Below are 17,841 nucleotides of genomic sequence, written 5' to 3' on the forward strand. Positions count from 1 at the left end.
ACCACGTTTGTCACAGATTTCACTGGAGGCCAAGAGGAAGCAACAGCAGGGGCTGCCTCTGGCCTCATTCAGACCAGAGTTCCCATTTTTCAAGTGTTGGATTTTAGCTGCAATCACGATCCATAAAATAAAACAACGAATGGGAGATTTAACGGAGATAGCCTCAATTACTTTTTCCTGTAATTTCAGTGTTAGTGACAGCTGCTGTTGCAGAGTTGCCTTTCAGAGGGGTGGCATTAGGAATTCCCTACCTCCTATGGGAAGGAGATTCCTCTTCCCTCCACTGAAAATACGTTGATCAGCCCTGGGGTAAACCCATGCCTTGGTTTTCTGTCCATCCAAACTGGAACAGACTTATGAAAGGACCATGGACAAAGCCAAAAATTTAACTTTGTTTTGAAAGTTTATTGGATCATCTTGACACAAAATCAATACAGCAGCTTGTGGTATGTCGTTTTCTTTTCTTTTTTTTTTTTTTCTTTTTTTCCAGGGAATGTTGATAGCAAATAAATTTGTGAATGTAACACATCATACAGTTTCAAAATTCTAGAATCACTGCACAGGATTCTGTAAGAGACTCTACATGCTAAAGTGACAGTTTTCATCCATGAATTAAAAAACCCAAACACTAATTGAGGAACATTATCCTTTAAGACAATTTTAATATGTTCAGTTTCTAATACACAACTGGCTAACCAAGGGAGGCTGACCAAAACCAAACCCTCCATGTCCTGGCAGCGCGGTTGGACACGGAGCTGGGCCTGGCAAGGAACCCAGAGCACCAGAGCAGAGCCTTTGCCAAAATACCTCCTGTGGGAAGAGTGTAAAGAGCACAAGACACGCGTAAAGTACAGGACATCACCCAAGGGATAAGATCAACGCTTTATCCTGCTCCCTGCGTAGGGGTTTGGTGTTTTAGGAGTGGTGGTAGTGCTGGAGACGTGCAGACCCAGCCAGCTCCTCCCTGGGCACCTCTTTGGAGCAATTAACTGCTCCTGACCTGTGCCTTGAAGCAAAACTGTTCCACAGAGTTTTGCTCACTGGGTGCAGAACAGTGAGGAAAGAAATGGAGCAGGGGGAATAAAAAATAAATTGAAAGCAAGGGATGTTGGAGAAAGGACATCAACTGAGCATCTCTGCAGGACACCATGACAACCCCTTTCCTGTCAGCGCCTCCACAAGATTCCAATAGTGCAGAATGGGCACTTCCCAGACTCTCCCTTCTTTCCCCTAAAGCAACTGCTACAGTCCCAAACCTGCAGCTCCTCAGCCCCCTCCCCATCCTGCACCCCGGCAAGGAGAGCAGCTGCTCGTGACCCCTCTCCTGCAGCCTGGCAGGGAGAGGGGCTCCCAATCCATCCCCTCCTGCACCCTGACAGGGAGAGGGGATCCTCATCCCTCCTCCTTCCTGCATCTGGGACTGGGGCTCCCCATCCACTTCCCCTCCTGCAGCCTGGCAGGGAGGGGGGCTCCCAATCCATCCCTCTCTCCTGCATCCCAGCAGGGAGGGCTCTGCCACGGGGACCCAGGGCGCTTGTGCTGCCAGATCTGCTCTCACTGCTGCAAGGGCAGGGCCCAGGGACACCGGGGACACACAGACAGAATGACCCTGCTGGTTTCAGAGCCCAGAGGGAGCACATGGACCTGCACACAAGGGGCTGCACCCATGGCTGTTTCTCGAACCTGGTAATGGTCAACCTCAGCTGGTGAACGAAAGGATAAAAAAGCAGGAACAGACCCCTTTGGATTTCCAGTTTCTTGCTACAGCTTAACTGCTCAGGAATGTGAAATCGAAGTGGACTCATAAAACACGTCTGCAGAGACAGCTCAGTGGGGAGAAGCCAGGACAGACTCTGTGTGTGGGGCAGTCGAGGGGAGCACAGACCCAGTGACACTTCCAGCCTATTTCATGGTTCCACACTCGACTCTTCCAGCTGTCACTAAAAGAAGGTTAAGGCTCAAGGCAACTACTATAAACAGAAACTCAAACATCCCAGTTCTCACAGGGCTCCTTTGGATTAGCTCAAGGAGATGGAGGATGTTCATATGCTGATCACAATAGATCTTGAGATAATAATAAATCATATATATATATAAAAAAAAAAAAAAGAGGCCTTCTGGTCCAGCACCAGCCTCTGCTAGAAATATACATCAACTACAGCAGCCCTGAAGACATATTTCATGGCTAAGGATTAAGTCAACCTTCCCTGGCATAAGCACAAACAACAAACTGTGCTACTGTTGATAAAGTCCTGCTCAGTCCCCATCCCACACAGATGAAGGTCATGGGATTATCATGAGCTGCTGAATAAATAGTGCCCACCCCTCCCACCCTCCCTCCTCCCCTCCCTCCTCCAGTCATGTCACCAGGATCTCTTTGGGCTAGAAAGGGTTAACACCACAGTTTGTAAAAAGTTCTGAAAACAAAAAGGTAACATACAGCCTTAAAATGTCTAAACTGCAACCAATGGTGGAGTTAACTGAAAGCACGTGCCCCAGGGTAGTACATGCGTACGAGGGAGAAACTGAACGCTTGGGTCTGCTCGTCTTTACACGCTGCGTGTGTTTCTTGTCGTTGGAATATTTTATAAGGAATATTCAGCACTTGGACAATGTCTCTTTCATCTCATCCAACAAGTTGCTAAGCAGGGTAGAATCATTACATTTCCCATCTATGGATACAGAGTTCTCTCCCTTGGAAAGGAAAAATAAAAAAGAAAAAAAATCCATTAGCTCCTCTTTCAAGTGGGGATAAAGGTGTTCCCAGCCAAAGCCAGGGACTGGAAAGAGGCAGAGGAAGGCAGGGAAAGCTCCAGGTTTAGCTTCTCTCAGGGGTGACAATGCTCTCACCTTTTTTACCAGTAGGCAGACGTGATGGCCTTGGATAGAACGGCTGTACATGGATGCACACGAATCAACGCGTTCCACAACTGCAGAGAAACAGCAATTTCATTTCATTTCATTCCATTTTAATTCAAGCCTCGCTTCCCCTGGAGAGCAACCACTGCTCTGCCTGGCCTCGAGGAACAGAGGCTTCTACAGAGGGGAGGAGGAAGTCAGGGTTAAGATGTGCCTGGCTTCTCTCTGGGATATTTCACAATAATGAGGTGAGTCATTTGTCTCCTAAGCCACAAATGTTCTGAGGCAAAAACTGCTCAGAACGTAGATCTCTTCCCCAGAAATACTTCTAGTGAGGCAATGTCTAATGTGAACCCCAGAGCGTGATGAAAGAGCCAGTTGTTTTGCTTCAGTCAGTGCTTGTGTTTTAATTAATAAATCCAAACCTGAATAGCTGGGGCTCTCCCTCACTGAAACGAAGCACTGGGGAGGGAGTCTGAAGCCCTGCAGATCAAACCCATCCTCCAGAGGACAGTTACAGCCTGAATTCCACACCAGCTGCTCCCAGGATACCTGTCACATGCCTCACTGGGCTGCAGGAATTCCACAGGGACACAAGGAGAATTCATTTTGAAGAACACTGCATGCTTTGAGTGTTGCAAAACTGGAGAAACTCTCCCAAATGTATTTAATCTGGACATCACCTGCTCCTGTGATTGCTGAGCCCGTGAAGCGTTGTGCTCACCAGGCACAGCAGAGATGTTAGAATATGGAATTCTGCAAAAGGTTCTGCATCAAGGACGACTCACCTGAAAAATGATGATGAAAACAGATCTTTGCCAGTAGATGTTGGAAAGAAATGCTAATTCCATCTACTTTAATAGAACTCATGTGCAGATCTCCAGACTCTAGGAGCTTGGCAAAAGCATCACTGCAGAACAGGAAGGAAAGTAAATGTTTTATTAGAAATGAAAGTGAGATCTGTCCCATCAGCCCCATGAAACATGTCAGGATACAGAAGCTTAAGTGCTACGAAGCTTAGGAAAATGGGTTTACAGTAAATATGGAAACTACACTCCAGAGTCCACTGGAGCAACTTGTGCCCTCTTGCTGCCAGAGCTGCCTCTGGCAGCCTGCAGGGCACAGAGCTCCCTCTGCAGAGCCACTTGAAATAGGCCACTGGACACGTGTGAGCAGCCCCCCCTTACAGAGACACTGCCCAAGCCCTCGGGAGCAGCAGAGCTCAGCCTGCCAGGGCCAGCACAGGCACCCACCTGTAGCAAGGCGTCGTGATCAAGTATGAAGCGCAACTGAAGTGCAATTTGAAATCTAGTTTTTCATGGGTTGAACCTTCATCGTTCTGCAAAAAGGCAAAGGAGAGCAGGTGAGCGGGAGCCCTGAGGCGGCAGGAGGAGCAGCCACCCCTACCCACCACACAGGCACCAGCAAGGAGCTGAGGGCCGAGTTCCCTCTGAAACAGCCTAGCTGGGCCTGAAGGATCAGTCTGGGAACCATCCCACCACAACATCAGCCCACTCAGAGATTTCAATACATGCACCTACAACAGGAAAGGGACACACTGGGCTGCAGTTCTGCCTGCACTCTGCTGAAATAAACTGAGCAGACTGAGTTTAAACTAACACTTGGAGATGTGGTTTTACAGTTCATTATTTCCTGTGCAAAATAATAAATTAATAGTCCCCAGATTCTTAGGTGCTAAAATAGGACTAGATTGCTATTTTTAAAAAACCCCTAAAATAGAGATAATGGCTGACTCAGGAGTAGCCACAACTGTCTCCATTCATTTCCTTTGAGCTGCTCATGCAGCTCTTTCATTAATAACTTTACTGAAATAACATCAGAGTTTTGCCCATCTCAACACCTATTAAACAATGCCTTCCGCTGACCTCACTCTGGGTCTGGGCCTCCAATCTTAGTAACTGCATCTGAATATTGTTTTTGTTTTCCAGCCTTCTACCAGGCTGAGGTGTCCACCTGAGATCAGGAGCACACCCTGGTTCTCTGTGTCCCCTCCCCAGCACATCAGTGTGATTTTCTAGCTGACAATGTGGCACACGTTTCAGGCTGCCTTGCTCACACGCTGCCAAGAATGACAATCTAGGGCGTGCTGACGCAGGATTGGGGGCACTCTTTGCACAAGATGTCATGTGAAAATGTTCCTCACAGAATGGGCTGGTGCAGCAGGCATGAAATGATGCCTATAAAAAGCTCGAGAGCAGAGCTTCCCACCCGAGTCCGGCTCCCTGACGCAGTTCCCAAGGAAGCAGAGGCAGTTGAGAGCTGCACTTACTTTGACTATAAAGGACAGTGTTCCTTTTAACTTCTGAGCCATAACAATACTCTGAAGTGTAAACACAAACTGGGCTTCATTAGAGATTCCTAGTGTGAAAAGAGGAGAGGGAAAAGTCAGGTCAGAACATGGTTTCCAGATCTAAGTAATGGCTAGAATAAACTGACTTATGTGCAGATTATTTTTGAACCAAGTTTGAAATTCTCTGAGTTGGAAGGGAGCTTTACACACAACTGCTGTGGTAAGTCAACAACGTTACAGCACTTGGGTCTCTCAGAAGCAGCAATGGGAGCTGATATTTGGTGGAGGTTATCGAGCAAGTGCCTGGGCAAAGTGTCACAGTGTCACATATTTAAACTATCTGCATAACTGGACTTACATTCTAAACATTTCAGAGTAGCTTTCAGAGCTAATTTGAATTCTAATGTTTCTATGTTTTCTGTTCAATATACAAGTCTGTGTCAAGAACTGCCTCATACAGATTTAAAACCAAATCAAATACCCCACTGCTTTTCACAGGGGATTGAAAAGCACCCTGATGCCACTCCAGCCCTCTGGGAGCTGTTTCAGGATTCAAATTAACTCCTTGGTGAAGGAAGGGAAATTCAGGGAAGTTCACCGATTTGATGTACTACTGTGCTCTGTACAAAACCATTATCCGTCATTTCTGTGTTTAATACTTCTGGAAGGCTCAGCTCCTCTCTTTGCACATCCTTATCACAAACCTTCACTGCAGAAGGCCTCTGCCATTCAAACAGTGGGACAAGAGCTCCAGAATAAATCCTGAGTGGATTCTAACATTTCACAAACCTATTACCTCGTTTTATTTTAAATCTCATAGCAAACACATCATGAATTTTGGATTCCTGCAGTGGAAGGTGTGCCAGGCTGCAGGCACCTGGAAAAGGAACTCAGACATTTGGACTCCCAGCCTTAGATTAAGGCTTTGCTCTTGCTGTGCAGAACCACCTGCACTACAGCCAGACTGGGAGAAGGTTTATCCACTCCAGGGAACTGTGGGAAAGCCCAGCAACACCCAGGCAGAGATGTTTTTCAGGAAAACAGCAAGAAGTTCAAGCAGCTCTTCCCACAGGAGGGCAGTGCAGGTCCAGCCACACTCCAAGAGCCCAGTGCAAAGCTGTGCATACCAGGGGGGAGCTGGAAGGGCACAGGTATCCCATCATGTACTGATGATCCTTCTGGTCGGAGCATTTTAGTGTTGAGAGAGTCCAGGACATTCAGTTCCATGCTCTTAAGGAAGCTAGTGCTTTTGTTCTCAAAGATAACAGACACAGTAACTTTGCTGTCATTCTGGAGGTTTCCTTGAATATCATAGGTCTGCAAATGAAGGGAAAAATGTCACAGGGAAGAGTCAGAAACTTCAAGGAACAGAACACAGCATGGGGATAAAGCCAGGTTCAAAAGGGAGGTAATTTGGTATAGCTAGAGGATTATGGAAACACACTGGTGATCAGCTAAGGATTGGGAAAATATCAACTTAGAAATTAAAGTGGGACATGGAAAGGAAACAGATCTTGGTTATAGTTCTACTTTCTGGGATTGAAACAGTTCTTCAGTTATCTGATGGCTACATCAAGTCACTCCACCATCCTCAGGTACCCCTCTCTCAGGGACCCCAGAGACAACACTGGAATGAACCCCCCAAACTCACCATTTTAATGTATGGGTTTTCAGCAAGAAGGCGGTAACTGGACATGGGCTGAAAAATGAGAGAAGTCACAGTCACACCAGAACTACTGACTCTGACAAGGGCTGTCACTGTCCTCCCTCCCAGCTGAGCTCCCCGTGTCCCCAGGCCTGGGCACAGCTACTCACTGGGAGTGGCTCATCCTCTAGTGTCCCGTTCTGCACCGACTCTGGGGGCTCCTCCTCGCTGTGATGACTCTTCTTTTTGGATTTCTTTTTATCCTTTGATTTCTCTTCTTTCTCTTTCTTGTGCTTCTTCTTCTTATGCTTGGAGGATTTCTACCAAGAAGAACAAGAAACTACAAGAAATCCTTAAAGAAACCCTTGACTTCTAGCCATGACCCGTCTACCACACTTCCAACTCCAGACTCTTGCTCTCTGCACTCCCTGGACTGACCAAAGTTTCCCTTTACTGCAGAACCCAAAACAGAACTACCATTCCTTAAATCCCAGAAGTAATTCTGTGTGGAGACCTAGTAAACCCTGCTCTCCCCTCAGCTGCCCATAACCTTATCCCAAGGCAGCCTGGGAACAGCACAAGATCATGTCTCCAACTTGGAAGCTCAGCTTTAACTGGGACCTGTCCCTTGGCTCAGGGAACAACCAAACCTCTGACCACGAGGTGCTCACAGCTCCTCAAGGATGCAACATTTGCAGGCAGTCACTGCATTGAACAGATGCTGTTGGTAAATCCTGTGTGCTGCTTTTTAAGGAATATGAGACAGCAGGAGAATATGGCTGAAGGGTGACAGCAACTTCATAGAACCAGAGAATCGTGAAGGTTGGAAAAAATCTTTAATATCATTGTTCAACCATTAGCCCAGGGCCACCACATCCACCACTAAACCATGTCAAATGCCACACCCACAGGTTTTCTGAACACTTCCAGGGACAGTGACTCCACCACTGCCCTGGGCAACCTGTTCCACTGCATGACAACCCTTTCCACTAAAAAAAAAAATTTTAAAAAAAATCTTTCCTAGTATCTCATCTAAGCCTCCCCTGGTGTAACTTGAAGCAATTCCCTCTTAACTTGAAGCACTTACCTTTCCTTCATCCTCCTCCTCATCTTGTTCTTCCCTTTCTTCTTTTTTTACCTCTTGAGATTCAGCCACCACAGCAGTGCCCATTCCAGGCTCGCTCTGAGGAGATGAGCAGAAGGATTCTGACACTAATGGAAAGCAGCTGGAACAACCCAATCCCACACCAAAAGAAACTCAACAGTGACAACTTCTCTCAACTGTTATTTCAGAAATGACATTAGGCTAACGTGGTCTCAAGGCTTTCATTTTATGCCTCTGAAACCCAGCAAATATGATCACTTGAGGACATGATTCAAAAGATTTCCTCCAAGGAATCCATCCCCTTATGTTCCTTGTCTCTTCCTCTAGACTCTCCCATCAAAATTCATGAGAATTTTTCTTTCACACTCTGTCTCTCATGTCTATTAATGTTGCTGGAGTCTACCTCATACTGGGAAATAAAACCATACAACTGTATAACATTATACCCATCGATAACAAAATCAACCAAGCCTGGAGCTGCATCTGTATTTCTATTTCTACTCCTTGATCTGCACAGAACGAGCTTGAAGTCTCCACTACAGTTTCTCTGACCTGGGCAGACAATATCTCCGCTCCCCAGCAGGAAGTTGAGGAGATGAAGCTGATGTTCCCCTCTCTGCTGCAGCATGACACAGCACTCCTGCACAGCTCACAGGCAAGAAACAATCAGAGAAGTTTCCTCTGATGGGGGAAGATTCCTACCTGTGGCTGGGGCGTGGGAGCAGCTGGTGGAGCAGTGGAGAGCCAGAAATCCAAGTCCTCCCCCTGAATTTCAGAAGAAAAAAAATCCCACCATGATTGTTTTTATAGTTTTCTTAAGAATCAAATTAAAAACCCCAACAACAAACGAAAACCAAAACAAAAAGATCACAGGGCTGGAACATCTGTCCTATGAAGAAGGGCTGGAAGAGCTGGGGCTGTTCACCTGGAGAGGAGAAGGCTCCAGGGAGAGCTCAGAGCCCCTGGCAGGGCCTGAAGGGGCTCCAGGAGAGCTGGAGAGGGACTGGGGACAAGGGATGGAGGGACAGGACACAGGGAATGGCTTCCACTGCCAGAGGGCAGGGATGGATGGGATATTGGGAAGGAATGGTTGGCTGTGAGGGTGGGGAGGCCCTGGCACAGGGTGCCCAGAGCAGCTGTGGCTGCTCCTGGATCCCTGGCAGTGTCCAAGGCCAGGCTGGACAGGGCTTGGAGCAGCCTGGGACAGTGGGAGGTGTCCCTGCCATGGCAGGGTGGCACTGGATGAGCTCTACGGTTCCTTTGAACCCAAACCAGTCTGAGATTCTGTGACTCTACAACAATTAAATCAAACCCTTAAGTTCCCATGGAAATGCAGCCCTCCAGAGTGCTCCTCATGCACAGATGCTGTGATACGTTCAGGAGCAAACACACCAAGAAGCTCCATTTTAGTCTTTGAGCACTTCCAAAGCTGGGCCCAGCTGACAGCACCTGCCCAGCACCCCACACCAGGGGATCCCCAGCATTCCAAGGGCTGCAGTGCAGAGGGAAAGGGCAGCTCTGCAGGGGGTTGGTTAACAGGCGGATACTTCAAACCCTGAGGACAACTGGCAGCTAATGGCAGGGTTTATAACTGGAAGGTTCTGGAGTACATGGGAGACAGGATGCAGAACAAATGACACTCTCAACACGAGTTTCAGATATTTTGCTAAGGAGTTCCCCACTTGGAGAACAGACAAAATAGCAAACTCAGCCTCCACGTGAGCTCTGGCAGATCTGCTGTGTAGGCTGCAGTAAGCTGAATTCTGCTAAATTAGGAGGCTAAGTAAATGTTATTTTTATTAACAGAAACCTTTAAATACACCTGCTGCTACAGTTGTAAAAATTTAAGGAAATAGAGGCTGAATGCACTCAGCTGTTTGAACTGTCAAATGCGACTGTTCCTAAGCAACAAACCAAACTCATCAATAAACAGCAGGAGCTAAAATAATGCAAATCCTGGAGAATTACCTTTTTTTCCTCTTCTTCCTCCTCCTCTACCACCTTTTTCTCTTTCTCTTTCTTCTTTCCTTTATCTCTCTCTTTATCTTTATGTTTCTTTTCCTTCTTTTTGGGTTTCTTGCTCTTCTTCTCTACTAGGGGAACTTCTGAGTCTGGTGACTTCAGGGTCTCGACATTCCTGTGTCTCTGCACTGGCAGCTTCTCACTGTCTGCTAAGGGTCTTGAAAAGAAAGAGCCCATTACCTGCTGCAAAGAGCCTCCCTCAGCCAGATGACCTGTCCAAGACAGGTGTGCTTTGTTTTTAGGGAGCTGGGCCCCCAAGCCTGCAATCAGCACATACTTCTATACCTGGAGTTTATTAATGCAACTGCAGACACTGCCCTTGTGGGTTTGGAGTCAGAGGAAACAAGTGGAAGGCGACTGAGAGCCAAGGTCGGGCTGTTTAACCTTCAGAGGTGCCAGCCAGAGGCCTGCAGGCTGAGTAACACCCACAGAGGAACAGCTCCACGTAGCGTTACGCTGTGTCTCCATGGAATCCCTCTCCAAGGAAAAGCAAGGATGTGGAACAGCATTTCCAAGAGAGTGGAAATTCGAGCAGTGGAATGCCAGCATGGCTCCAGCAGCCATTGAAGGGTGTGGGGTTTGCTGTTCTTGATGAATAGATTAGTCCAATTGGGAATTACTCCAAGTCATTTTTATTTTGCAAGTTTGCACTATGAACTTCTACTTTACCATTACATTTTGTAAGTTAAATGTAACTTCACACATCCCTTTCCAAAAAGCACCAATGGCAGTTCATATTTACACTGTACCCTAAATCCACTACTTGGGAAAAAAAAACAAACCACAAAAATCTCTCATTCTTGTCAAACACTTCCAGAAAACAGCAAGAATTTCACCATCTGCTTCTTTTTCTATTTCTTAGCTTTCATTTAATGTTAATTTTCACATTTGCAAAGCAAACATCAGTTCAGGAAGATTTCTAATGGCCTCAACTGCCTCATTTTTTTGCAAATATTGCATTAAGAACCAGAACCAATTCATTTTTCCCTTTCAGACACTAAGGGAAGATTAAACAGCAAACAGGCCTCATCTTTTACTATTTCAGATGCACCTGTACAGGAACAGCATTGGTGCTGAAAACCAGTGACAAAACAGACTCACAAATGTGAGGGTCTCTGATTTAACAGTTCCATCACCCTTCAAGGACTTGCACTGTCCAAAATCAACCGACCTGACAAAGATCAACACTCAGGAGATATTCTTACCTGGAAGGCTTCCCTGAAACCAGACTGCGTGTGAGCGTGACAGACAGAGCAGTGCAAGCACAGAAAAAGAGAGAGGACACAGACATGAGAAACCATGACAGGAGAGCACAGCACTCATGGCCCAGGGGAGGGAATGGATGCAGCAATCCAACAGCTCTGGATGCCTCCTGGAGCACAGCACCCAGGACCTGCTCTGCTGGGTGTGCCCAGCGCTGCTGAGAATGACCATGCAAATACAGGGGCTACAGTCAGAAATTAATTTCCTTCTATAGATTTGTCCTTGCAGACTTTGACTGGCCTTCCAAAACAGGAAGCTCCTCAGAAGCTGTTTTATTCACTTTTTAAAAATGCTATGACACTTCTTCAGAAGTTATTGAGGGGCCAAAGCCCTATAAATTTGGAACTGCAAAGAAAGGCACAGAGTCTCAAGTATCAGAGGAAGAGAGAGATCGTACAAACACACACACGAGCCTGTATGGTGTTCCAAACTTTACAGGAGGCATCCCTGGACCATAAATTAGCAATTATTTTTAGCATGGTGATTTTGTAGAACAGCAACTAAAAAAAATCCAAACCAATCTCCACGTGCAATACAGAACAGCCCAGTGCTCACGGGCATGTGCGTGCAGGGGCTGGAGGTGCTGGCCCAGGCACAGCCCCAGAAGCTGCCTGGGGACCAGCCTGACCACGGTGTGACAGCAGCTCAGTCACACCAGAACAATTCACAGCAGTGGGACCACCCTGAAGGGCCACAGGGCAGTGGGGTGGGACAGCCTGGGTGCTACTGCCCAGTGACCACAACACAGGCTTGCCACAGACACAGAGCTGCTGAGGGGGACAGACGGACACAGGTCACACCCCGCGCCAACACAGGTCACAGCAGAGAGACAGTGGGACACTCAAACCTCAGAGTAACCCACATCTGATCCAGTGACACTGTCTGTGCTTCCAGACGCCTTCAGTCACACCCACACTACATTGAATGTCTCCCCTGCCCCTCCTAAACATCTCTCATACTCAAGAGTTGAGATTTTATCATCCAAGCTGCAGTGGGAGCCAAAGCTGGATGAGCACCTGAGGTTTCATTGAAGCCGTGGGGAGAGACTTCAGCATTTCCTCCTGTGGCCTGTAGTACCTTTGCCTGCTCAGCCCCAGCCCTGCCCTCAGGCATTCCCTTAGCAACTCAGTGAACTCACACACAAAACTGCCACTTACTTATCCAGGTCTATGTCAAGTGCCTTATAGGGATCATTGGGATCTTTGTCATCTTCATCACTGGGCAAAGCATTCTGCAGGAGAGATAAAGAGACATCCATTGAGGCAGCAAACCACTGGAAACTTTCAAACTCAAGTTTAACACCACTCAAATTAAAATTTTTTTGAGCCTGTGAACCCTGCACTAGGTCAGCTGCAGTCAGACACAGTAAGTTATAGGAACAATGCACTTCAATGCAGCATCCAGTTTCAAGATTAATTTAGAACAGAAACCTCTTCTCCATACACAGCAGGATTTGAATTGCTGCTGTTCGGTTTTGATTAAAGGAGATTTTAGAAACAAATACAGATGACATCATTAGCATCTGCAATTAATTATCATCAGCTGCAAAGCTGCTGACTAGACACCAAGTTACTGTCAAAGTGAAACAGCAGAGCATAATAAATGCTATTTGGACAGCATTACTTTTAGAACAGGGATGAAGATTGTTTTGTTGGTTTTGATTTTTTTAATAGCTTCAGTGGCAATTTTTGTCTTTTTGTGGGGGAAAAAAAAAAAAAAGAGACAGTAATTTCTTCCCCTGCAAAGAACAGCCTGGGATCATCTCAGTCATTTCTGAAACAGCTCTGGACCTGCCACATCACAGACTGGCTGCAGTTGTGGGGGCAAAAATCTCTCAAGAGCTGCACACAGCTAAATCCCAGACCCCAACCACAGGCACTGACCTCTGGCATCTCCTCTGTGATGATGTCGACGTGGTGAGCTGGGGCAATGTCCTCCTCACTCTCCGTGTGCAGGGAGTTGTGGCGATGGTGTTTCCCTCTCTTCTCCTTTTTCTGCTTTTTCTTCTTCTTGTCTTTCTCCAGTTTCTGTTTATGCCTTCGCTCTTCTTCCAGTTTCACGTACTGGTCTGACATGGGCATTCCTGGGGGGAGGCCAAGATGCTTTCAGGTACAGAGCACATGGACTGAGCACTGAAACACCATGTCAGGAGTGTGCCCTGCTCCTGCTCCTGCTTCCAGCTTCTGAGAGCCGGCTGGATCCCCACCTCCCTGAGCTTCCACATCACCTCAAACAGCCCCCCGAGCACCAGCTCTGCTGTCCACTCCATCTCTCCAGAAACAGGACAGAGCTCACTCCTGCTCCCCGATTCTTGGTTGCACTATTGCATTACAAGGAGCACCCAAGCATTGAGATTTTAAGGAGAATTGGTGGCATTGCTACTGTACTGACAACTTCTGGAAAAAAACTTGAATATTTGCAAGTAGAACTCACCCCTTGCAACCTAAGGCACTTTATCAACAGCTTTTCAGTGCCTTATCCAACCACTCCTTAGATACACAACTACTTTTGATAACTGAAACAAGATATTCAAACAGTATCTCTACCATGAGATTCTATTTCACGTCTCCTGATCACCTCCATCAGACCTCTAAGGTATTTTCAAGGTGACTGCTCCCACCCAGAACAGTGGCTCCTCTACACCTTACAGACCTGGCTGCATGATATTCCTAATCACAGAATTATTTCTAACATTATCTTGAAAGGAACTCAGACTGGAAAATACTATTTTCAAATGTAAAATAAGGAGATATATTTAAGACTCTAATCAAAGTGTGTGCCTTGCACTTCAAAACCTCTGGTGGAAGTCCTAAGCAATAATTATGACTTTTGCTAAACTGAATTTCTTTAATTAATTTTGAAGATTAGCTATGCTTACCTGGAACTTTTAATGGGACAGAAAGGTCGATCTGGACCACAGGAATATGTTCCACACCTGGAGTGTCTTGGTATCGCTGGGGAAAGAAAGATTTGTTTTGTTCTAAGCATTGCCAGCACAAACTTCTGTAAATAGGCACATTACAAAACATCAAGCAGTTCAACCCCTGAAGTGAAGATTTTAAAGGATAGGAATGGAACAGCTAGTTAATAATCCTGTGTGGCAGCAGAGTGTGTTTTAAAGGAAGTTGATAACTATTAGAAAGGACCCTACTCTTAGCTACAGCTTTTTAACCCCACTACTGCCCTGAAGATTTATTGCAGCTCTCAGAAGAATTTTTGGTTTGGGTTTTATTGCTAATAACTTGCCACTTCAGAAGATGAATTTGGAGATTGGAGTTGAGGAACATGGGGCAGCCATTCAGATATAGAGGGAATAAAGGAATTCTTTCCCTGAAAAAGATGCTCATAGACCACAACAACTTTCTGATCCACAGAACACAGTGTGTGCTCCAGGGTGACCCTCTGCAGAGCCCTGAGTGCAGTGCCTGGGGATGTGAATGCTGCCATCACCCAGGGCTGGGACAAACTGCACAGACTCTCACAGGCTGCCCTGGGGGGTACCAGGTCACTCAGGAGATTCTCAACACAAACGGGAGTTACACAAACAGTTGTAGGCAGCCACTTCAGCCCATGCATTATAAAGTGGTCAGAACTGCAGGAGAAATAGCAGAATAACCCAGAGGAGGCTGCAGCTCTGATATACAGGGAGCCTTCACACAATGACAGCACAGAGCAGTGAGACACTGCAATTCAGACTCACCTTCTGAGGGGAAGGAGAGCTTTTAATATAAAATGGGTTGTTGGCCTGTTCTTGTTTCCTGGCTTCTCGACGCTAAAAGCAAAAGAGGATTTGCAGTTACAACGTTTGTTTGTAAACAAAGAGATAAAAGACACCAAAGTGCAAAACAAAAGCTTCCTGCATTTTTTGGAACAATACATAACCACTGTGAAAAGACTAGAGCAGAGCAGCTTGTGTGCGACAAAGCAGTTCTGAGTTACCAGACATATCAGGATAGAATTGCAGGTACCATTACTAATTCCCATCCCTGGAAGAGTTCAAGGCCAGGTTGCACAGGGCTTGGAGCAATCTGGGATAGTGGAAGGTGTCCCTGCCCATGGCAGAGGGTGGAATGAGATGAGCTTTACAGCCCCTTCCAAGCCAAGCCATTGTATTTGATCCTATAACTAATATTCCTTAGAACACCCTTCTTTGCTTTTTAATTACAGACTAGAGAAAGCAACTTCCCAGACATCGCTTTTTGATGGCAATTGGAATGTTCCTGTTTTCATTTCTGCAAGGAGAGGAAGAAAAGATTCCTATAACAAGTTCTCTCTGTGAAACCACAGATGTCAGAGGCAGGAAAGCTGGGACCATTGCTGAGCACAATCATGTTACAGTCATTCACAGAAGCTGCTGAAGTCCATAAGCATCAGCTCACATCAGTCCTGAGCTCTGGAGAGCAGAAGGGCTCCCTGGCTACGTGGAGAACTCACAACAGCCCCCACTGCTCCAGCACCACTTAGATTACTACTGCGTTACGTAGGGAAAGGCATTTTAACATTCACTCACTCTGGCCAGTTCCTCTTCATCTATTTCTGGCTGTCTGTGTCTGGAATGCCTTTGCTCCTCCTCATGAAATATTGTTTTGGGCTTTTCATCTTCAGACTCACTGTCTGATGGAGGCTCATTGATCCAGGCATCGAGGTCCAGGCTGGGAAGAATTGCAGCAAACAAACAGCTTGACTCAGTACCCCTTGAGTATTTCAGTGTCTCATCATATACTTTGCTTTATGATTTAAAGTTTAAATAAGGGTTTGGAAAAGAGAAAGAACTTTACCCCTCTGGAACAGGGACTTTCTTCTGTGCTTTAGGAGCCACAGGGTTCAGTTCACCAGCAAACAGGGCTATCACTTCCTCAGCTACAGGAACTTCTTTTACTTGTAATTTCTGAATGTATTTTATTAGCTGCAAGATGCAAGAAGCCTAAAAACAAATGCAGAAGTGGTTTCAGAAAAATATTTAACTAGCTGAACCAAACAAATAGACTGAAGTCAACAGATGATGTTTTACTCCATTAAGAGAAGCAGCATAAACTGCAGGTTTGCAGCAAATGTAAAGAGCTCATATTAAGCTTCTCTTTTAGCTGGGTCCTTTTTGTGCCCTTATGTGCCTGAATGATTGTAAAATTAAATTGTTTTGAGTGAAGATCTTGCTGGCAGCCTTCAGAGATGGCATCAAACTGCAATAAGATCTGGGCTTTATCACTGATAAGAGCTTATAGAAAACGTGCACGGCCACAGAGAACCACAGACCTCCAAGGCTTCCCATGATAAATCCCAAAGTCATTTTGTTCTCTTACCCTCTCCTGAACCTCCAGATCTGCACTCTGCACAAACTGAGGCAGGCGCTCGATCATCAGCTGTGTAATTTCCTGAGCTGCTTCCTTTTCCCCAGCCTGCTCCTTCTGCTGCAGGATGGATGCGTAGAGCTTCACCATGTTCTGCACATAAACAGCCTGGATGTGGCCTGGCAGGGTTGTAACTTTGGGCCTCAGCATTGCTTCCAGGGTTTGGTTTGCTTCCTCGAGGTGTCTGTAAGGGCAGAGTGCACAGATGAAAGGCAAGCAAAAATAAAATCCAGCAGGCAGTGCTTTATTTGTTTCAATAGATCTCGTGCTCTTACTCAAAATTATCAGCTAACAACTAAATGGAAGATGCACAAGTTACTGGACTATTACAAACTGAAAGCTAAAGTTGTTTCTAAATAAAAATGTGACCACACTGGAACAGAAGAATATGTTCTCTTACTTCTTCATCTATACTTCTCTTTGTACAATTCCTTTTTTTAAGAAAATGAAGATCTGAGCTGTACCAGCATTCCCCCAATATCACATCTACAGTGTGAATTTAAACTGGAGCCAGTGTTCAGAGTGGCAATTAAGAGGAGACACTAAACCAGCTGGTAAGAGACTATAGTATCACATCTGTCCAATCTACCAGAATAAAAGCTGGGTTACAGATGTGTCTGCACAAGCAAGAGACAAAAACATCTGTTGAAGCTAAAAAACCGTATTGGTACAAGAACACTGAAAATTGTGCTACAGTGGGAACTGAAAAATTTTCAGCAAAAAGATGACAACTTTTCATTTCTGGGGAAGATGAGACTCTGCAAAAACCTTTCAACAAGGGCAAAACAGAGGAGAGAATTCAATGAATGAATTCAAACATGGTGACTGCACATGTACCCTGTAATATAAATAGGGGTAGACCTTACAGATTAAGGAGTTGCTTCAATGTTTTAAGATCTAACAGCTTATACCTACAATACCAGAAGGATCCAAAGCTGTTGGAGAGTGTCCAAAGGAGGGACACGGAGCTGGGGAAGGGTCTGAGGAGAACCTGAGGGCACTTGGCTGGTTCAGCTGGAGCAGAGGAGACTGAGGGGAGGCTCCTCGGGGGCTGCAGCTCCTCCCGAGGGGAGGCAGAGGGGCAGGGGCTGAGCTCTGCTCTGGGACAGGGACAGGAGCCCAGGAAGGGCTGGAGCTGTGTCAGGCCTTGGGATGGAGCTCAGGGAAAGGTTCTTCCCCCCGAGGCTGCTGGGGCACTGCCCAGGCTCCCCAGGGAATGGTCCCAGCCCCGAGGCTGCCAGAGCTCCAGGAGCGTTTGGACAACGCTCTCAGGGATGCTCAGGGTGGG

General features: G+C 46.3%; 1 protein-coding gene across 1 annotated transcript in view; it reads right to left on the minus strand.

Moving 5' to 3' along the window:
• Positions 1 to 380: 380 nt before the first annotated feature.
• AP3D1 (adaptor related protein complex 3 subunit delta 1) overlaps positions 381 to 17,841 on the minus strand; it is a 42,760-nt gene continuing 25,299 nt past the window's right edge. The window contains exons 15-32 of the mRNA XM_066205797.1: positions 16,506 to 16,737; positions 15,984 to 16,129; positions 15,716 to 15,857; positions 14,906 to 14,977; positions 14,084 to 14,159; positions 13,089 to 13,288; positions 12,363 to 12,436; positions 9,889 to 10,099; positions 8,623 to 8,685; positions 7,903 to 7,998; positions 6,986 to 7,135; positions 6,822 to 6,869; positions 6,298 to 6,487; positions 5,150 to 5,238; positions 4,113 to 4,198; positions 3,648 to 3,769; positions 2,851 to 2,930; positions 381 to 2,694 (exon numbers count right to left, since the gene is read on the minus strand). Of these exons, the coding sequence (XP_066061894.1) occupies positions 2,599 to 2,694; positions 2,851 to 2,930; positions 3,648 to 3,769; positions 4,113 to 4,198; positions 5,150 to 5,238; positions 6,298 to 6,487; positions 6,822 to 6,869; positions 6,986 to 7,135; positions 7,903 to 7,998; positions 8,623 to 8,685; positions 9,889 to 10,099; positions 12,363 to 12,436; positions 13,089 to 13,288; positions 14,084 to 14,159; positions 14,906 to 14,977; positions 15,716 to 15,857; positions 15,984 to 16,129; positions 16,506 to 16,737 (2,173 nt within the window). The 3' untranslated portion in view covers positions 381 to 2,598. The remainder of the gene's footprint in view (positions 2,695 to 2,850; positions 2,931 to 3,647; positions 3,770 to 4,112; positions 4,199 to 5,149; positions 5,239 to 6,297; positions 6,488 to 6,821; positions 6,870 to 6,985; positions 7,136 to 7,902; positions 7,999 to 8,622; positions 8,686 to 9,888; positions 10,100 to 12,362; positions 12,437 to 13,088; positions 13,289 to 14,083; positions 14,160 to 14,905; positions 14,978 to 15,715; positions 15,858 to 15,983; positions 16,130 to 16,505; positions 16,738 to 17,841) is intronic.

Source organism: Chamaea fasciata, unplaced genomic scaffold (assembly GCF_029207755.1).
Source record: "Chamaea fasciata isolate MVZ Bird 193981 ecotype frontalis unplaced genomic scaffold, bChaFas1.0.hap1 SCAF_28, whole genome shotgun sequence".
NCBI lineage: Eukaryota > Metazoa > Chordata > Aves > Passeriformes > Sylviidae > Chamaea > Chamaea fasciata.